This window comes from Sander vitreus, chromosome 6 (assembly GCF_031162955.1).
Source record: "Sander vitreus isolate 19-12246 chromosome 6, sanVit1, whole genome shotgun sequence".
Classification (NCBI taxonomy): Eukaryota; Metazoa; Chordata; class Actinopteri; order Perciformes; family Percidae; genus Sander; species Sander vitreus.
Genome location: NC_135860.1, coordinates 25,153,781 through 25,176,566, shown reverse-complemented (window position 1 = coordinate 25,176,566; position 22,786 = coordinate 25,153,781). Strand labels below are relative to the sequence as shown.

At 40.7% G+C, this 22,786-nt stretch overlaps 1 protein-coding gene across 9 annotated transcripts in view; it reads left to right on the top strand.

Moving 5' to 3' along the window:
• plecb (plectin b) overlaps positions 1-22,786 on the top strand; it is a 158,776-nt gene that overhangs the window by 33,087 nt on the left and 102,903 nt on the right. For 2 of the 9 annotated variants that reach the window (XM_078253575.1, XM_078253574.1), the window contains exon 1: positions 12,392-12,605. The exons of the other annotated variants lie outside the window; for them this stretch is intronic. In XM_078253575.1, coding sequence (XP_078109701.1) covers positions 12,560-12,605 — 46 coding nt within the window. In that variant the 5' untranslated portion in view covers positions 12,392-12,559. Of the gene's footprint in view, positions 1-12,391; positions 12,606-22,786 lie in introns of those variants that run through there. 9 annotated transcript variants of the gene reach the window in all.

Sequence of the window (22,786 nt, the reverse complement as noted above, 5' to 3'; positions counted from 1 at the left end):
AATGTCACGACAGGTCACCCCACACAGCTGACAGCAGGGGGAATGTGGCCCACGTGCGCACACACACGCAAAAACACAAAGTTTCTCACTTCTCTTTCCACTTGCACACACACGCACACACAAACACACACACACACACACACACAGACACACACACACACACACACACACACACACACACACACACACACACACACACACACACACACACACACACACACACACACACACACACACACACACACACACACACACACATCCTCTGGGACTACAAACATGCCACAAGGAATAACTTGTTACATTCTACTCTGTTAGCAGATCACTTAATCTCTTTTGGTCTGAGATACCAAAGACGGAAGAGCAAAGCTTGTTAGCAGTTCCACATACCTTCCACAGACATATTGTCTTAGGCTTTGACAGAAGATGCAGTTAGTTAAAAACTACCCTAAATGGTGTGGGTGGCTTCACGGTTTTACCAAAAAGGGTTGCGCAAACTGGTGTTGCATAAAAGGCATGCTTTGTGTCGGAGATAAAGCTTCTGAGATGTTAAGACTGCTGTAAAACTAAACAGGGCCTCTGGTGCGTTCGTGTGTCCGTTGACCAGCGGTTTTGTGAGGGGTGTGCCCGTTCTCCCTGCGACCATAGGTCAAACGACAACCCTGGAAATGAAAAAAATCAAAACTGCCTGTTGTTTGTTTTTCTTATCTCAACGTTCAAATCACTGCTAATTCTGGCCTTCCTGTAGAACTGTAGCTGCACTTTGACACAGTCAAACTCTGTTGTGCCGGGAAATAAAGCCGTGGCCGTGCTCCAGTTGCTCCCCAGCAACCTTTCATCTGGTCATGGTTGTGTGTTGGAAAGTGCATTTACCTTTCTCTCACTATGTTGTTACAGCTGTTATCACGGTTAAGGCAGTACACATGCAGTTGATGTGTAGCAGAACCGTGGAAGCTTACATGAGGGGCGGTGGGGTGGAATGCCATGACCTTTGGTATACATCGTTCATCTTTGGACTTTACATACATTCCATGAATTCACAGCTGAAGTCCAGGAGCGATGGTCATGGATATGATATGACAGTACATTTACTCACTCAGTTGACCAAAGGGGAAAACACAGCTAAACTACAACTACAATGATTTCCAATCGTACAGTATGTAAGGGACATCGGGGTTTCTAATAACCTAGACTTTACTGAGTGGTTTACAGGGGGACTAAAAAAGCAAGAAATATACAGAATATACACTGAAAAGTTCTAATTTGAACAGATGACTACAGACCAAATATAGCTTTACTGACATTATCCCACACATATGATGTCAAGGCTTTCCTTTTATAATTGCCAACGTAGCCAATATGACCCCGAATCACAGAGACAGATGCTGATTCACACAGGACTAATCACACAATCTCTGTGTTTGGCGAAATTTTGTAGGTCATCTGCGTTGGATTTTTCACTTGACAAATTACAGACATGGCAGATTCGCAGGGGATTAAGATAAGAGACAACGTCTGAATTATTGCAAATTACTAGAGGTCCCCAGGTAATACTAGTCGTGTGCGAAAAGGGCTTAAGACACAGAAAGGTCTGCTGAATCAGTCAGTGGCCTAACTATGTGGTATGAGTTACAGTAAGAGGCAGTCTACCGGTGTTGGAATAGAGACAGATTGATTGGTGTCAATTTTGGGAAAGCTTAAAGGTCTCTGGAAGAATCTATGTAAATCTGTCAGACACGTAGGACCAGTCCCAGCATCCATCCTGGGAGCAGAGCACAGCGGCCAGTAGCCAGAGTGGCGCCTCCACCAGAAACTCCCCGTCATGCATAGCAGAGACAGAAAAAGATGATGAGGCACTCTGAGTGTGTGGGAGCGAAGGAAGACAGGAAGTAGGGAGACAGAGTGCTGAAATGAAACTGAGACAAATAAGAGCTGCGCAGCAGAAATTTTGAGGAAGACAAAGCAGAGCTCGAAAGAAGCATTAATCACTTAGCATTGATGAGGTATGTGGCCGATTTCACGCTCAGCAGCAGTTTGTGGGACGAGTGTAAGGTGAGATGGGAGGCCTGTTCTCACGGTGGGCCTCTTGACTCCTGCTGAGGGACGTTTTTATGGATATGGCTTCCAAAACTGTCACTGTCAATTCAATGACGATACCTTGACACTAGATATCGACCAATACTTGTTTTTAAAGACGGCTTCTGATTAGTAGTAGTTAATGAAACCGATAGTCGCTATTTGGAACCAATATGCATTTACAGTGAAAATATAAATCTTTTTTTAAGATTTTGGAATGTTACAAACTACAAAACTTTGTTTAAATGCTTTAAGCAATTATTTAATGAATTAGAAACGTTCAACATAATACCCAGTAAAAGACAGTCAGATAGTGTTGGGGGCGGGACATTAAGTCAGACTCTGCGGTGAGTGAAACCGAAGCAGAGGGACAGACACAGAGCTGTAGCCGAGCCAAAGTAGCACACTTTTTAATGAATTAACTTCATCGGTTATCAGGCAAATAAAACACTGATACAGATAACACCAAGCACCAGTGGCGTACGCCACCAGTAAGAACTGAGTGGTTTGAATGGTGATGAGAGACTGCGGCAGTGTCATGCTTTTCCCTTCAGCTGTTGGGGTTTTTTTTCCACACACTGCCAGCTCCATGTACTTTCCCTTAAGTCCAATGGGAGGCATCGCTGGGCAAAGTGTTTCCAACTTTATGTGAGCATCCAGCTTAGATCTCGCTGGAGGTATTCTGCCTCTCCCTTTAGAAGCACAGCGGGTTTAGTGAGTACCTAATTGAAAGGAAGTGTGTTCCATGTATTAAGTATGCATACCACTAAGTGTACTATCAATAATGGGGTTGATGTTCCTTTGTGTGTTCAACTAACAGCTATTACTGCTCCTGAGAGAACGAAGAAGACGTTATTAAGCATTTAGTTTTCGTTCATGATCTTTTTTCACTGTACTCAACTCGTCTTACTTCTCCTCATGCTGGTTGAGCTTATTCAGGCTTTACAGGGTAAGCACAGCCCCTAGTGGATCATTGTCCTCATAACAACAAACCGGACAATCCAAAAGAAAGGCACACAAATGGACTTTTGAGGAAAACCATTAGGGATAAAAAGCTTTGAGCTGATTTTCAGGACATCAAAAATAGGTAGCTTCTCTTTCATAGCAGGCACCTTTTAAGGTCCGTTTAACTGTAATTATTTTGGGGATTCTTACATCTTTTTATTCAAAGCGTGGATTAGCCTCCTCTATCTCTCAGTAGCTGAGTCTAAATGCAAGGGGAATGACAGCATCTCTCCAGTGATGCTGTTGGTCCAGTTCCAGGCAACTGATTCTGTGTGTGTGAAAGCCAATGAGTCAGAGCGTGGGTGGGGGACCTTTTGGGACCCCGGCTTTGCTCCTGGTCCACTGCAGAACTCTCTAAATCACATCCTCCGTTTCTCCTTTGTGCAAAAAGAATGTGATTTGGAGCAGAACCTTCCAGTGTCCGCCTCCCTGTTGTTAATATATACAAATCTCAGAACGGGAGGCTGTTTATAGGGAGCGACCTCACACAACTTGAAGGCCCCCATGGGACCTGGTCTTAGGTCTTTCAGGGTGGAGCATGGGAGGAAACCTGCAAGGGGTCATTTGCTCCGTGCCTAGTTTCCCCTTTGTCTCTATTCCCATAATTCCTCACCAGTCTTGCATTTATCAGTATGGTAGGAAAATCAGCTCCCTGTTGAGCTTTGAAACAGCTGCGTGTTTTCCTTTAAACATGGACACATTGTTTTTCAGCTTTGTATACACGTACAACACATGGAACTGTTTATACCCGACAGAAAAATGATCATTTACTAAACTCTGCGATGGTTTAGGTAAACCGAAAGCAAGCTGAAACTACAATGTAAACTTGGCTTGTCAAAAAAATAAAAATAGTAATACTTTCCCTTCACAGTACATCACATCCCTGATTGTGATCTGTTTTTTTCAGTCCAATGGCTTAATTATTCTATCGCAGGCTAACCCAGAGACTGTCTCTCTCGGTGCGGGCGGCTGGTCTCCTGCTGACTGCTGCCCAGGGCCCTAAGCCGGTACATTGGGCCGGAGATTTGAGTGGCCGGGTGACCTCAGACAGATGGAATGTGTTGTCTGGATATCCACAGCAGGGCTACCAGTCGGATGTCGACAGAGCAGAGAGAGGCTCTGAAACACTTGTAGGTAATGAAGAGCATTGAGTTTTGTGTAGAACAATAATACCTCACAGCAAAAGAAACAGACAAAATGGAATCATTGCAAATGTTGCAAACCCTTTAAGCTAGTTTGTATCCTTTCTAGGGTTGGGTACCGAAACCCGGTTCCAGTGGTTAAATTGGGCCAGGGCTCTCCGGGGCTCAGCCAAATTCAGCCCCGGCCTGCTCGTTTGTGTCAGGATGTGCCTGCTTGCAGTCAGTTGCCTACTGGAAATATGTCACATAAAATATAATGAAAGTGATGCTTTTGAAAACATGATATTTCTGACAATAAATGAAAGATTTTTTAAATGGCACGTCTATTTTGTCTCGGCGGAGCTGAGATGAGAACAATCGGAACACGGCAACAGCCCGCGCAGCACTGCAGACAATTCACCACTACGGGTCCATAACGCCTTTAGTGTCTACCTCGGTAGGATTAACAGATAAAATGCCTTCTCCTAAAGCTAAAAACCCCGTTCGCGATGGTGGAAGCCCGGTGCTCAGAAGCTCCAACGGCCGCTACGAGTTCATGTCGCTGACCAAGCTGTTGAACCGGTCCTCGTCGCTGTGTGTGTGTGTGTGTGTGTGTGTGTGTGTGTGTGTGTGTGTGTGTGTGTGTGTGGGTGGTAGTAGTAGTAAAGAGAGAGAATGGGAGAAGGAAGTTTGTGTGAGGTGGACCTGGTCACCGCAGACCCAAATCTTGGTATTCTCAGCTGTTGCTACTGTCATATGCTGCACTGTCTCTTCATGTGGCACATTGTATGGGTCACTTCTTATATCATAAGGTAATACAATGTGTAATCAAGTGATTATCAGTAATGTAAACGCTAAATGCCGTAATACCTGTTAATCCTACAACAATGCAAAGTATAGGCTCTTAAACTTGTAGTTTTGCACATATCATGTAAGACTCGATATCTCCATTTCTTTGCACAACACTCTCCAGAAAGTGCCATTTAATGGTTTATTTTTCAGAAAAAGTTCCCGGGGGGCCATACCCCACCCCCCCCACATAACAAATCCCAATTTAACCCCTGCCCGGTTCCACTATGGAACCGGTTCCTACGCAACCGGTAGGAATCGGACCGGATTAGAACTCACATTTCAGTTCCACTTAATGTGTCGACTGAAATATTTTCCTTCTCTCGCTCCGAAACGGACGTAAAAATATCACACTTTCTCTGAAGTCTACCGTTAGCTAGCTACCGTAAATGTAGCCTACTTTTTAAATGCCATATTTTCTTTTCGGTTTTGAGTTACGGAACGGATGATTTTTCGGATCAGCACAAAAAAGGGGCAATTTAAATGATTTATAAAAAAAATTAATAACATTAACTTACAACAATAATTACTTCTTTCCCCAGTAAATTGCGGTTAAATGACAAAAAAGAGTATTTTACACATAGATATAAAATATTATATCTATATAATATATCTATGATTTTACAATAACTTTGAATGCACCACGCGGTTGACAACAGCAGTGACCAGAGCTAGTTTGTGTCTTTTAGCTCTTAGCTTTAGCGGCAGGCTGTTGTACGTCCCGGTGTTGGAATCCTCTACAGTGAAATACAGACACACTTTACACCGTTTACAGTTTAGCTGTCAGCATTCTAACCGTATTTAATCTACCGTTAGCTACTAGCTAACGGTAGGCTAACGTTACCCAAAGCCAAGTACAACGTTAGTGTTTACTAGCGTGACATGCAGCGATGCTTCTGTTGCATGTCGGTTTCGGACCATCAGAGAGCAGCGCAGACATTTACGTAAGTGGCACAAAATGAGGCACCGAAATCTGCGTTAGATAATGCTCGTTAAGGCACCGGTGCCATATAAGCACCGGATTTTAACATGCGCCGTTCACGTGAAGTGAAAATTCATTTATCAGCTTACTTTAAATAACAGCGACAGTGAAAATGCATTTCACACGCACTATTATTATGGTTAAACATTGCAATTGATCCATGGTTCACATGCATTCTGAACCGTGAGTGTTGATCCGTACGGATCACAAATCAGCTATGGTCCGTTACACCACTATTCAACCCTAACAAAGCTACGCCGCTTTTAAAAACATTGCTTCATAGTTCTACTAGTGGTCCAAAACTCAACAGGGTACCTTCAAGTGTGCAACTTCGGTTGCATGCTAACAGGTGGTTGTATAGCTGCTTTTCTTTCTGTTAGTTTTCACTCTTTGGTAAATATAGCACATCATTTCAAATAACTCCACACACACACACACACACACACACACACACACACACACACACACACACACACACACACACACACACTTAGCTCTCTGTCTCTGACGCTTCTGAAAAAGGTAATAAGGTGAAAGACAGGCAGCATTCTAGTAATCTAGCAAGTAATGCACTTATCACGAAAGTAGTGAAATACAGCTTTGACTGTAAGTAAGAGGTTGAGAGAAGATTACCAAAGCAGGCCTTAAAAATAAACCTCAGCAATTTACAGGCTGCCCGGTTGCTAATAAACTCTTGTGTGGATTGGCAGATTCCTGCTATAAGTCTGCACTGGACTTACAAACTGCACAGAAGCAAATAACTCCGGCTCAGCCTGGCCTAGCATGACAAAAGCCCTGCTCCTCGTAACTCTCATTCCTCACAAGACCCAGTTATGAAACACTGCTACTGGCTGAAAGATCCATCCCTGTAACCTTGGGCAGCTGGAGAGTTACAGTAGTGTTTGACATTGTAAGCTGTGTTTGTTGCAGTATGTAACCATATGAGCATATGCAGGCCAATGGTGTGTTTTACATCTCTGTAAAACATTTCAAAAGGATGATAGAGGACAGTGTCTGCACATTTCAAATGTCAAGCACACAGTAAAAATGAAATAGGGATTTAAGAAAAACATGTTACATACATAAGCATATTAGGGCTGGGACGATATTTTTTTTAAAGATTATTTTTGGGCTTTTCCGCTTTTAATTGATAGGACAGCTATGTGAGAAAGGGGGAAGCCATACAGGAAATCGTCTCAGGTTGGACTCAAACCCTGGACCTCTGCGTCGAGGCATAAGCCTCCCAGTATATGTGCACCCACTCTACCACTGACCCAACCCGGTCACAGAGACGTTATGCAAAAAAAACAAAAACAAAAGTTGAAAAATACACTTCTGGAGATATGACACATTTCTAAAAACAATAATTGTTTTCTAAGAAAAATGCACATCCCATGTCAGTCTGACATTTATTTAATTTGTAGAAGAAGAAGAAGTACATAACATGGATTTTCAACATTTTCTGCTTTCGTTTTTTTTTGCTGGAAACAGATATGATGTAGCCGCTGTCGGTGGTACCGTATAAACAGAAAATATTTAGGTGATTTAAAAAAAATAAAAAAAATAAATTGATTCTAGGAAAAATAATCACAAAAAAAAATCACAATACATAAAAAATGTTCCCCCACCCCTGAACCATATGTTGCCATTTCAGAAACCAGGTGGTAATCAGTGTTTTAAAAGCTGCTAAGCTTACAGTGTGTGCTTCAGCCGGAATACTAATCTCAGTTGAACATTAAATTACCTGAAAGGGGGAAATGACTCTCTTATCGAAATCAGGAAATGAGCAATATGTTTGCGCGTTTTATTTGCAGACATGATTCATGTTTACTTGTTCTGTAATTAACTCATTCTGCTGTGCTGTAGCAGATTTGCCAACACCGTACGCATTAATACATCGCCTGCAGCTGGATATTCAATCACAGAAAAATGTCTCTAATTGCAGGAGTAAATTCCTCGCTTAGGGGGAAGACTGGAACTCTGATAGTGGGACTTAAATGCTGGATGCAATAAAAAAAAAGAAGAAGCTGTGAGTAAGCTGTGTCTGATGCAGAGCCAGAAGGTCTGGTTGCATATTTTGGTCACATTTCTCCAGTCTGTCTGTATTTATTGGATTACATATTTTGTAAAATGCTTGAAGAAGATCCTGAGAAATATTGCCATTATCTATCATCAAAAATACCTGCTATTAGTATTACATTTATTTTTTTGTAATTAGATTTTGATGCAGGCTCATACATTTTAGTCTTTTAATTTGTGTTGTAGTCAACACAAATGTTGGTCTAGTTTTCTTCAGGGGCATATACATTTATTTTTATGCCGTATTTGTTGTTTAATGGTTACATGTGTTGTTCTTGTCCATTGCAAGGTTAGTGGAAAAGGCACAGTGTATTAGTTTATACCAGACTAATGGTTCCCACAGTGCTTAAGATGTTGTCATCCAGACTTTTCTGTCTGTTCAGTCAAAGCTAATCACACACTAACTAATGCTAGCTGTGTTCTCCATTGCAGAGCAGACGCTGCATTCACTTGTTCATGATAAAAACGGGTTACTGTTTTGTTTGAGTTTTGTTTAAGACATGTAGCTAAAATGTAAAACTGTTCCACTAGTGCACATCTCCGGGTGAAGATTTGGATGGTTTTCAACACACATTCATCCTAATTCTTACCGCAACACCAAAGGCAGCTGAGTAAATGTAACGTCAATGTTTTCTTGATAATGTTACAAAAACATTAGCTGATATTAGCTAAATGTCAGCGTGCTGTCCCGCCTGTTTTCATGGCAGCTGTTTTGTTGCCTTTCTTGTTTGGTTTCCAGTGGGATTGTTGATGAACTGAGTCTCTAAATCTCTTGCACTTTTACTTCCAAAAAAAAAAAAAAAAAACGGTTTGCTAACACTACTGGCAGAGACATAACGTCGGAGCGTGCTGGTCAGGCAGCTAGATCAATTTCTGAGGAAGTAATAGTTATGGGTGTCAGTCAGAAGCATAGAACAGCAGACTGCATGCAAACAGTAATTAGTGTCCATTCATCTTTCACATTATCATTTAGTTTTTATTCAGTGATCCAAATTGTAAAAATGTCACTATAGTTGGAGTTTCCATAGGTTATTACCACACTTTTAGTATTGTTGGAAAGATGTCCTCAATTAATATTTTTGGACATAGTTTCCATAATTCACAATGTTTCTACATAACGCATGATTTCTGCTTACTTGAGAAAACAACTCACTAATTCACAATGATCAGTCTATGTATAAAATACTTGTACTGTCTATTGTTAATAATTACAAATAATTACATGTACTGTATAAATGCCCTTGGTTGCATTGGTTGTCTGGCTGTCCTTAATGGAACATGTCACAGAGACAGGAGTCGGGCATGGAAAGAGAGATGGGCACAGGTCCAGAGGGCTGCTGATGTCAGCCAAGGCAAGCAGACCAACACTTAAACACACACAAAACACACAGCTGGCTCCTTGTGTGTGTGTGTGTGTGTGTGTGTGTGTGTGTGTGTGTGTGTGTGTATTCTGTTGTGTAAGTATTGTCTGTTGTATAACAATTCCTCAAGAAGTACTCAAAGAGGCTGCCACAAGATGTACACTCTTTGGTAAATATAGCACATCATTTCAAATAACTCCACACACACACACACACACACACACACACACACACACACACACACACACACACACACACACACACACACACACACACATAATTCTCCTTGAGTGTGCAGAACAGCTAGACTTCAGACAGTCATTTCCTGTAGACATCCTTTATTATGTACAAGGGGCCATGTAAGAGCTGCATTAAATAATAGCTCTGCAACAAGGCCGCCTGCTGTTCGGACTGAGGGGGAGGCTAACTGATTAATAAAGGATGGAATTGTTGTTTTGTTAGATTTGGTACATTCTAATCCATTTCCTGTGGCCTGTGCTACTGTGTACCAGCAGTGTGTCCCTGGTGATGACGGGGCTTGATCAGTAGTTGATGTTAATGCTTACAGTGCCAGCCACTCAGTACAAATAAAAAGTAGTTTATTGACTAAGGATAGTTTGGGATTTGTTCACACTAAGCCCAGATTGTTTGTTGACAGAGCCAAGTTTGTCTCTCATTGGAGTTTCATTCTCACATCAAAAGTTTTTCAGCAGATTTTAGGAAATAATGAATGCTTTCTGTGCATCACATTAAGGGTACTGGAACCGCAGTAGAATTTTTAACATACCTACAGATATGAAAATGTAATTCCCCTTCCTTTGGTCCAGCATTGTGGCAAACAACTCCAGTCTTTATATGGCTTTTTATTAGCTCGTCATTGAACGAGCATGTCTGAAATGCCTGTGAAGGTTACGTTTATATTAAAGCTGCTGTTCTTGCTGATGCTTGTTTCCACGGTTGTTTTTTATCTTTTCCCATTTTTCTTCAAATCCAGCGGCTACAGGCTCCTTGTGCTCGGTCATAGGGAATATATTCACAACAATGTTCTTCAAAAAACTGGGTGGGTTTGCACTTTGGTACAAAATGAAAAATATAAATCAGTTAATGCAGCTTTAAAAATGAATCCGTGGAATAAATGATACATATTGACGCATAAAATATAATTTAGCAGTACAGATGCGCACACATTTTATTAAACATTTGTGACATCGTGACTTCGATGCCGGTTCCTGAACAATACTTTTTTTGATACCAATTTTTAAAAATTCATTTTAACAAAAATAAATTATAACATTACACATTACGGCACAAATCTTTTCACTTATTTATCAGATCCTACTACGGGAGCCATGTCTCTGTGCGTAGCGGGAGTTTTTCCTGCGTGCCGCTACGATGTTTAACATTAGACAGCCAATCACCACCATTATTAGATCTTGGTAGAAGCATGCTGCATGCTTATTGGCTCACTGAAGCTGATGAGATTTACTCCTTAGGTATTGAAATTGGTATTGAATGACGATACTATGGAGGCAATTCGGTCGGTGCCTAAAAGGTATCGAATTTGGTACCGAGCCCTAGTCAGATCTCAGTTTTCCCATTCTTCCTGCTGATGCATCATGTCTTATTGCCTGTATCCACTTTTGTCTTCTTAAAAGCTCTTTTTTTTTGGTTTGACAGCTTATAAAAACTTAATTCTGGGTTCTTTACCCTGTTGTAAGTGCATCCCACCACACAGCAGCTTTTAGGTATTTTCTGTTTGCAAGGAGACGGAATTGAAAAGGAGGCACCTTCACGCAATACAAGTCAATGGTGAGCGATCAGTCTTGCATTGCCAGACCTTCCACATTTCTTTAAACCAATCACAATTGTCTTGGGCAGTGCTATGCGCCGGACAGAGCCACGGTGCCGCTGCAAAATGGCCTCGGGAAGGAACTTGTTTTGGTGGAACGTGTGTACGTTCAAAGGTTTTTAGTCATGCAACAGAAAACTCAGATTGGACAGATAGTCTAGCTAGCTGTCTGGATTTACCCTGCAGAGATCTGAGGAGCAGTTAACCATAGTCCTCAGAAATTGACTGGAGGTTAAAATGCCAACACAAAGATAGCCCAAGGTAACGGACATCCGGCCGAAATGAGGGACATCAAGCAGAATTTCTGGCGGCACCGGAGGAATCCCGGAAGTGGAACGTCGCGTATATAGATTAGTGAGCGATGAAGGGTTTTCCCCTCCGGTGTGCGCAGGACTTAAATGTGCTCTGTCTCTATGTCAGTTACTGCCCCGGAATAAGCCTTGGTGCTTACAGTGATGTGGTTAGACGCTCACAGCAGGTAATCAGCGCTAAACTATAGTTTGGATAGGGATCAGAGAAAATGTTGTTGTATCTCCCCGTATGTTTGTGGTCGGTCTATGGAAGCAGCAGGCTCATCCTGGGAATTACTGCAGGGATCTGGGTGTGGCACTGGAATTCTGTTTCTCTGCATTAACACACACACACACACACACACACACACACACACACACACACACACACACACACACACACACACACACACACACACACACACTGTCTTTTGCTCAACATATTAGCAGAACTTGCTTTCACCCTTTGATCCCATGTATCTTTATCCTCTACAGACTCCTCATCCTCAAAAAGAGAGTAGAGTGATCTATAGTTAATCTACTCTTTATCCTGATTGGCTGGTTTGTGGCAAAGCAGGTACCTGTTTGACTTAGTGACTGGCTGGCTTTGTGTTGCAGTGAGCGACTTATGTGAACGAGTAGGTGGAGGAAGACGAGGGAGGAGCTTTGCACTGTGCTGATTCCTGAACACACAAAATGTTTGTGCGTGTGAGAATGTGGGCGAGTGTGTGTGTGTGTGCACATGGTTTATCACAGGAACCAAAACAGAGCAGAGTCCCGGTCAGCAGAGGAGAAAAGTGGCTAGAGAGAGATAGAAAAGACTTTGCAGTACTAACACTTGAGACCCAGGAATCTACTTAGACAAGTCAACTGGAAGAAGGCAAAACTATTGAAGCGTCAACATCAACATTTATTATCATCATTCTTCACAAGGAGGCCAGACAGTAACTATGGACAAACCCAGGTCTATCCAAAATGAGATCAACTCTCTGAAAGGTAATTTCCGTGTTCTGATTTTGATTCTCAGAATGACAGATTTGGGTACTTGACTCTGCGTAATGTGAAATCGATATGACATTAACAGGCAGAACAGCAAAGAATAAAAGGGACATTTTATTGTGTCTCTATAGGAAAGCAGACAGGGAGAAGTGTCCTACACAGGCATTGTTTGAAAAGCAGCGGAAGCTCAAAATATCCCCCAGCCAGCGCAGACACTTTTTACTCCGCTTTCACAATGGACTTTTTTTTAAAACCAAAGGTGGATTGTAGGTGGATAGCGGCTAAAGATACAGGTAGAGAATGAGCTCCTGTTGCCTGTGTAAGACTGGTGTGTTTAATTTCCATCTACTACCTTTGTGCTGCTGACACAGAAACGTGTGTCACTGTATCCCAGCCTGTGTAAGCAGACAAATACTGAAGGAGTGAAGCAGGCTGGCATTTGAGTGACGCAGACTCAGACCTCACATTTGTAATGCAAAACCCACCTTGCAAATTTGTCTTTTTTTTCACCTGAAATTAGCGGTGGAATTGTGCTTAATGAATAGGCAGCTCTGCTGTTACTCATCTCTATGTCTGTGTCAGTGTGTGTGTGTGTGTGTGTGAGTGTGAAAGGAAAGGAGAGATGTATCACATAAAACAGGGAAGATGTCGTTCCTATAGTTACGTAATTTCAACATGTGATCCGTCAGGTTTTACCACTCCGAACTAGTTATGCACGCGTTTTTCTGTTCTCTGAAAAATAAATGCTAAGAAGCAGATTGCGACTGTAAACTGTGAATGGCCTTGGCCCTTTGTTACACTAATGCTGATATGTGACGATGATGACCCAAAACATGATAGAGTTGATAGTAAACGCAATGCTAGTTGAGTGTGTAACCTGTATGAGCTGTTAGGCCTATTGCTTAGCAAAATACTTTGATTACACCAACAGGCAAAAGGGGCATAGCAATTTGAGCTCATTTGTGCAGAACAGTATACGTATGCACAATGTATCAAAGCGCTATACAGGCTTTGCATTACTGTAACAGTTCCCAACCCAGTCCAATCGTTGAATCTATGAAGACGTGAAAACATTTCTCAAAACCCCATCTAAAGCAATGCAAACAGAGATGTTGCCTTCTTAGGCAGCCAGTTGTACAGCAGGAGCTGCGGGGGGCAAAAGGCATACAAAATACTCACTCAACTTTATTTATATAGCATCTTCTATGCAAGTATGCAGCCCAAAGTGCTTCACACATCGAAATGAATAGACAGACAATGAAAAAAGATGAAGCAAGACAAAAAATTACAACAATAAGACCATAAAATGTTACTATAAAAAGTTAACAAATGACCAATTACTTCATGTCCAATGGTCCTGTGATAAGGCAAGGCAAGGCAGCTTTATTTGTATAGCACATTTCAGCAACAGGGCAATTCATAATGCTTTCCATAAAACAGTAAAAATGATTAAGTTAAGTTAAAAATGATTAAAAAATGAAAAACATAAAATATGAGAATAAAAGTTACAGTGCAGTATAAGATAATAAACATTAAAGAGCAGTTAAAAACAATAAAAAAAAATATAAAAGCAGATAAAATACGAGATTTTAGGCTGCTAGTATGGGACAATGTATAAGCCATTGCTCTATACACATAATCCACCGCAGTCCTTGCCGTGCCCAGAATGGGCCGGTCCCACCGGTCTTACTTTTTAATTCTCTTTATTGCTATATATGTCGAATTGCAGCGACCCAGGTTCCATTCAGGCCAAGATTATTAGATCTGGGAGATGGGTCAATCCTAAGCGGAATAGATAAACATATAAGAAGCTGGGTCCAGACTAGTTTAATGATATCCAGACAGATTATTTTAAGAGTTGGAAGAATGAAGGGGTGCCATCAATCTAGGAGTGGGCTTGTGAGATGACTAGGGTGGCAGCGTTTTAAAGAAATGTCATACAAACGGTTTGCCAGATTGGATGTATTTACTCGAAAATGGGGAAAGTATGTGAGCTTTCTGGAGGGCTCCTAAGAAGCTTTGTGCTGGGGAGAGATATGTATGATGGGCTTATTGTGTTGTCATTTATACATGTGTTTATTTGGTTAATGGTTTATTGTCTTATATTTGGTACTATTTTGTTAAATGGTCTGGAATATTGTAGTTACTGTGTCATCTTTCCTTGATTTTTGTCTGGGTGGGTGGTGATGATGGATGTTATATGTTTTGTATTTGGATTAAAACAATTTTTGATTAACTTTTTGTTAATCACAAAAAAGATAAAAAATAAATCCAACAGAGTAAATTAAACACCAGATCTAAAAACCAATGATTAACACTTCTAAAATAATGCTATAACATTACTCCAAATTAAAAGCCAGATTGAAAAGATAGGTATTTCATTTCTTTTTAAAAAATATAGAGAGAGCTTGCCATTCTAATATCCAGAGGCTGTGAGTTCCACAGTTTATAGGGGTGTAAAAGAAACAGAATGCACTGGGACACATACTGTAGGGAACATTAAAAATAAAAGCAGTGGAGCACCTCAGTGATCTAGCTGGAACATGAAATGAACGAGTCACTGACGTATGGAGGAGCGAGGTCAAAAGGATTATAACCTAAGCCCAAAATTAGTGTAATAAATTAAATACCAAATTAAGTCCAAAAATAGATGTGATGTGATGATATCATGATGCCACTCCCCAGCATGGAGGGCTTGGGTGGGTCGGTGTTGGTGGCTGTCAGTGTGAAATAATGGTGGAGGATGGAGGTGGTCATATTGATTTCCTGTTGATAAATGAATGCAGAGTTAACAAACACATTCCCCCCCACCCACCAGATGTCACCCACACACTTTTCCAGGAAGTGTGCTCAAAAAGGATTTTGAATATTGAAACAAAGAATGAATTAATGACCCAGACAGTATTTATGATGAAGACGGCAAGCTTCTCAGGTCTCATTAGTGTAACCGCAATAAATCTGTGTAATGCAATTCCAGCGGTGTCAGTGTCTGACACTTTTCTTGTAGGTGGTGTGTGTCAGTCTTCACACATTCACGCTAATAGGAAACTATTTATTGGATCTCACCACGGTGCAGAAGTTGGACAAGGACCTTGGAGGACTTATGTAGAAGGCAGCTTAGTGTTTGATGCTCATGGCCTCTTCATGTGCAGGATCATCAGATAAGGCACGGACGCGAGTGCAAAAAGAGGGTATGATTCCAGGAAGCTGTCAGATGTACAGTGTGTGTGTGTAATTAATGTGATCTCTCCGGTGGTCTCTCGCTCGCTCTCTCTCTGTCTCTGCCTGTCTGTGTCTCATCCTCGGATTGATTTCAGTCTCGGTTGCACTTCCTGAGGGGAGATCTGCAGCCGTATAAAATCCCTGAGGCTTTTCCCCTGTTTTACCTCATGACAGGCAGCTACTATATGCATTACGATGGGAGCTTAAGCATCCCGCTGTCACCCTGCACCCGCGTTATGACACATATAGTTAGCTGGCTTAAGTAGAGGGGAGAAAAACATGCAGCCTTTCTGTATTCATATCCACACCGTCTGTCTGTTTTGTCGTGTGCGTGCCTAGAGCTGTAACAATTCCAAATTTTGCTGTACAATTGTCTCAGAAATAGTTGCGATTAACAATTGAATTGTCTCTTTGAGTCAACTTAAAAGATAATATCGTATATGTATTACTTTTTCAAAGAAATTAAAGTTTTGAATGAATCACCTTTCATTTTAGTTTGAAGAGAATGCGACACCGTGAACAGGTTGAGGCCCTTACATCTATGCAGCCTCCCCTCCACTACTGTCTGAAGGAAATCACTTTTAATATGCAGGAAATGCTCTTTGGATTGTAATGTGTTTGTATTGCAGTACACAGCATGCTTGGAAAGAAAATTGGATATCAAGCCAGACTCTATTTGAACATTTGTATTCCAGCCTGCCAAAACACTGCAATGTAAGCTGATATGATATTCATTCTAAAATGAAGTCATTATTTTTCTGTGCTCCTGCCTCAAGTGACTAAAAATCATGATGACCATTGTTAAAGACAATATTATCTTTACATCAAGCTTGCTCTCTGAGTCCCTATAATCAATCACATACACTGCACACACATATATGCACAGTCAGCGCGCTTCGTACCGTAAACACACTAATCAAGAGTGTGAGGGAATTCCCTGACCTGTTTGTAGGTATTCCGGGAGTTCCTGTCTGCTTTCCCCTGTTTCTTTGCCAAAGAATTTCAGCCACTGACCTGCCTGACAGACTGTATGCCCATTTCCCACATGTGGAGCACGCTTAAGTTTACTTTGTTTCCTTCTGTCATACTACTGCACCTCTGTTTCCTGGCCAGAACAATCCGTGGCATAGGTGGCATTCTGTACCGTTTGTCATGTCTGATGTGAGGTTATGGTAAACAGAGTAGGTGCTATGGCTGGGACCATTTGCTTTTGTCCCGATTCAATTATTTTACGATGCATGGGTGCCAATTCGATTTGTATTGCGATTCTCGAAGTACTGCTGTTCGATAGTATTGAGTATTGCGATTTTTCTTTTCTTCTTTAACAAAAGCAAAAGTTGAATAATACACTTCTAGAGACAATACATCATGAGGCATTTCTAAAAACTAATAGTTTTCTAAGAAGAATGCACATCACGTATCAGTCATCTGACATAACATGGATTTTCTGCATTTTCTGCTTTTGGCCTGTTTTGCTGTAAACGGATAAGATGCAGTTGCTGTCAGCGCAACCGTATAAACAAAAAATATTTAGGTGAATCATTGATAAAAAATAAATAAATGGGGCGACCTCTAGCTCACCTGGTAGAGTGTGCGCCCCAAGTAGGCTGTGTCCAGCGGCCAGGGTTTGAATCCGACGTGTGGCCCTTTGCTGCGTGTCATCCCCTCACTCTCTCCCCCCTTTCTTCTCTATCTGCTGGAAAAAAAATATAAAATAAAAAAAAATATTGATTGTGTGAAAAATAATCAATCTTAGAAATTGTTGCCAAAAAAATCACAATACATACATGAATCGACTTTTTTTCCAAACCGCTAGTAGGTGCTGTAGGTAGCCCAGGATTTAGGACTGAGAAGCAAGGCAAGTAAGCTTCCATAGTGTTAAACAGTTGCATTGGGAAGTTTCCCAGCATTCCTCTGGTTGTTTACCTCAAACCTCTGAGGGATGACTTGTCACATCATCCTGAAATTGCTACTGATGTTTTGTTGTTTTTTTTTAATTCCTTGCACCCCTTTAAACCACACCAGAAAATATGTACACCATTGTTTTAAGGAACCCAGCACACAAGGTGATGTCAATGGTCTTTTAGGATGTGATTATCCACATAATCACAATTGTTGGGTCAGCATTTAGGTCTGCGTGATCACTCTTTGAAGTGTCTGTCTGTGCTGCCGTCATGGTGCATTCATGTGAGAAGTGCCAGTAACAAACTAGCCGGTCACATTATCACCAGTTTGCTGATTACAGAGAAACACTGTTTGCATTCAGGGCAGTTTGAGGCCTGTGTTTGCTGTCAGACATGAGGAGGCACCACAGCATGGGATAATGATGAATGCATAATCATTTGACAACAGATTGAGAGGCAGTACGTCCTCCAGTACGTGTTTACCTTGCACCGTGGCATTTTATAGCAGCGTCACCAGTGTGTGGATATGTGTGTGAGGGTCTGATGTGTATCTGTGTGAGAAATATGAAATATTTGATTCTCTAACCCTGCAGTGATATATTCCATCTAGTCATGACTGGGGCCTGGTGCTGATTCTTGCCTCATGAGACAAACATTAAGTAACACATTTAGGTTGAGATCCCATAGGCTAGGATTGCAACTTTTTCCTATCACAGAGGTGTCACATGATTGAACAATGGTTTAGTCTAAGTATGCTTTATATTCACTAAAGCTCAAAGTGATGTCTTCAGATGTGCTTACTGTGTCTGATTAACAGCCAACAAGACTAAGAGTCTAATAGGCTGCAGTCATGCGGACTTAGGCAGTCCTTTGAGGTAAATGTAATGCATGCTAACATGCTAACCATGACCATGACATGTAAAGAAGGTATGCTGTTTGTTGTGTTCACCATCTTAATGTTAGCATATCAACATTACCTCATTAGCACTAAATAAGTAAAGGGTCCACTAAAGTTATTCCAATTCATCCTGAAGAGGACCTGACTGTCTGTACAGCATTCTATGGCAATGCATCCAATATTTGTTGAGACAGTTCACTCAAAACTACAAATGTCAACCTCATGGTGCTGCTAGAGAAACAGTCTGGGGATGACCAAAGTCAGTGGGATAGTTCTTGACATCTTTAGTCTGGACCAAAGTGGTGCATGGAATTTAGGCAACATTTTGGAGATTTTTCCTCCCTTTCACCTTCTGCCATTAGCAGAATTTCAAACACACTTGTGTGTCCCAAGTAGTTACACAATTAGTTTGGGCAGAGAAGGCTGTGCTCTTTGAGGGAGCTCTTAAAATATCTGAGCAGCAACAAGGATTGTGTATCTAAATGGCCATGCGGTGCACCTGTATGAATATGAGTTGGACATTTACTAGTCAGCTGGTAGCCAAGCAGCTGTTGAAGCTTGAATTATGCAGCCAATTCTAATTAATTAAAGGACTAACACTGTGCTCCATATCATTAACAATCATTTACAGTAGCTTTAAGTGTGTTTGCAGAACAGTTCCCTCTTTCTGTTTTGTGCTGTACAGCAATTTACCAAATCTAAGCCGGCAACACAAAGCTGCAGGGTAGAGGACTGTAGTTGCTGCCAGTCAGCTCACAAATGTCTTTGTAAATGTACAGTAATTGCATGTTTCTGTATGAATGCACTCAAAAAGAATTGACAGTGCTGTAAATTACTCGGCTATAGTTTTACAGCCAATATCATTAGTGCTCTGTGAATTACATCATTTCCAGATACTGTGGTGAAATCTGCAGTTCAGCTTACTCTCTTTACAAGCAATTGTTTCTTGTAAGTGGTGCTATATTGGATCCATGTTTCAGGTCTTGGATCTGATAGAACTAAAGAAACAGAGAGCACAAAGAAAGGAAGGAAAAGTTGCAAGATGCTTTTGAAAACTCAGGAAGTTGTAGCTGTTTTAATGGAGACTGTCGAAATGACTGAAAACGTGTTGCTTACCCTGTCTCTAATGTGCTCCTGTGTGGCTGTACTCCTTTGCAGTGGTGGAATAAGTACTCTTACTTGGGTAGAAGTAGCAATACCACAGTGCAAATATCCTGTTACAAGTAAAAGTACAAACGTATTGCCATCAAAATATACATAAAGTACCAAAAGTAAAAGTACTCAGTATGCATAATTTCCCCATTTCAGAAACATATATTTTATATGATTGGATAATAATTATTGATGCATTAATGTTTCTATCAATGTTGACGCTGGTAAAAGTAGAGCTTGTGTGTTTATATACTGCAGGGTAGTTTATTTTATGATAATACATCAAAATGTGATTGCTGATTATATTGATTAAGTAACCTGAATATCTGCAAAGTAAATACTTTATAATAAATGTAGTGAATACAAAGTCCAAAATTCCCTTCTGAACTGTAGTAGAGTAGAAGTATAAAGCAGCATAAAATGGAACTACTAAAGTAAAGTACAAGTACCTCAAAACTACTTGAGTCCCATAACTGTACTGAGTAAATGTACTTAGTACCTTTAGACTACTCCTTATCTGTGTTGAAATGGATGTTTGTTTGTTCCGTATTTCAGTAGCCTGGATGAAATCAAAGTTATCAAACTTGGCTGCATTTCTAAATGAAGATACAATGTTGCTCTGGAAACACACATTTAGTCTTTGATCAGAGACAGCCTGCTGCCCAAAATGCCAAAAAAGGCAACAAAGTATTTGACAAAAGCAGCATGTCAGAGGAATGGAATGAGACCAAGGTTAATTAAAGCTTGGATGAAAATAAGACACAAGTTTGGGAGGACAGCTTAGGATTTGACTCTGAACTTAATTTAATGATCGGCAGCAAATGTGAAGATAAGTCATTATACACGTCTGATGTGTGCTTATCTCTCAATCTGCAGCCATGTCAGTGTTTGATTTTCCCATGCTTGGCTGGTGACTAAACAGCAGCTTCGTAAACTGTTAGTTCAGACAGGAAGTGTCTCACTGACCAATCTCTGTTTATTTATTTAATGTCTTTATCAAAAACAATGCATGATCAACAGATGACTCAACATCTGATCGGCTACAAGTTTAATGCCCTTGTGAATAATGATCTTCTTCCTACTACTTAGGATCATGAACACAGAGATGAAATTGATTATGTATATCAGAACCAGCTAAAAACTAACTCTGCAATGTTGTGGATAGATTGCAATAACTCATTGAATTTACATATTTGCATTCATGTATTTTCTTCTTACATTTTCCTTGTATTGAATGATTGGAAACTGCCCTACTGAAAAGAGAAAGAAAATGTGAATGTTGCTTTGACTGTAAATTCTAAGGACTTTTGCTCCTGGCTGGCAGAACACTCAAGGACTTCAAGATACTTAATATAAAGTAGAGCCTGTTTCTCCCTTAGGTTGCAATGTTTTAACATGACATCACTTCATCATCTGCGTATGATGTAAATAAAGGTGTTAAGATAATTGTAAAGATAACTGAAAATACCCAGCAGTGAATATACAATATGAAAGGCACTTTTTTTTTTTTTTAGCTTGCTTTGGCTCTTGAGTAGAGTTGAACTGTAAAAAAGGAACTAGGCAACAAAAGTACTTAGTTTGGGTTAGTAAAATACCAGGGTGTGGCTTAAAGTGAGTCGCATAAAACTACTAAAATGAGGATGTAAAGAGAGGTCATCGCATAACAAGAAACTTAATTGTGGGTTGTTATGAGCTGCTTGCATAATGGACCTATATGGGTGTTTTCTGGGTGAGCTGTAACAAGCTGAACAGACTATAGAAACTAGAAATCCTCTCGGTGCACATGAAGTGATCATTTGAAGTTGGGGGCATCATACAAAGATGTTCCCACTCAGATTAAGTTGGAATCATCAACAATTCCTGAAACTTTTCCCAACCCCACCCAGATATTTACAAGTCTTCAGTGAGAATACAGCATTCATTATAGGCACAGGAGTAAAGTGTGATTATTATCAAACTGTGGGGGGTCAGTTGTCTTGGGTGTGGTCTGGTCTGTGTGGTCTATGTTAGAAGATAGGGCAAGACAATGGATTGTGTGACTCTTGTTACTGTTGACTTGTGGAATAGCTCTTCCCCCTGTTTTTCCTGGTAGTCCACCACATGGGAATTACATTAAATTCCTGTGCTGTTTATTCTGCGTTAGGCTTTCTCTAGCATGTTCCAGCTGTTCTACAACAGCACCGTGTCCTCAACCTCTCCTACCGAGCAGAAGGGCTGTGTAAATATTCACATTTTAATCATAATTACGATTTCTGCTCCCAACAATGACAGAAACGATGTAGTCGGAAAAAAAGAAACAATTTTGCACACTACATTTTGCAAATAAACTCCTATTTTGTCTTGTGTTCTGAAGGTAAAATCAAAAAGTTTTAAGTATTAAAGGAAATTTCACAGTTCAAGATGTTTTCACTGTTGATTTGTTTAACTGTTTCACTGTTTTTAAGTTCAATAAATGCAACATCTTTCCAAAAGTCAATTTATAATCATGTTAAATAATCATGATTTCAATATTTACCAAAAATACCTGCGATTAGGATTTTTTCAACAATCGAGCAGGCGGCAGCCCTACCAAACGGTATACATTCTGATATATCTTGTATGCACAACTTCCACATTGCTATTCTCACTTCTGTAACCTGGCACATCAGCGCCGCTTATCACCGGCTCTCTATGTATCTGGTTTCACACCCTTGTCCACAGTCCCTTAAGCATTTCCTACACAATTCAGGACATTCCTGTGACATAGTTATCCCCACATCCCCTGCTAGGAAATGCATCATGAGTAGTTTCCCCTCTCTGTTGTTAAGCTATTTTTGGTGAGACCCAGGGGAAAGACCTTACAGTATAGTCAGGCTGATCCACAGCTGGGATTTGACTTAGTGTCTCCCTCATTGCAAACATGACAAGACAGAAACCAAGAGATGCCTGCACGCTTCACTTCCTCATGTTGACTGGATTTTCTCAAGAAGTGAATACTCTATGTGAGCTTGTAGCTTTAGGTC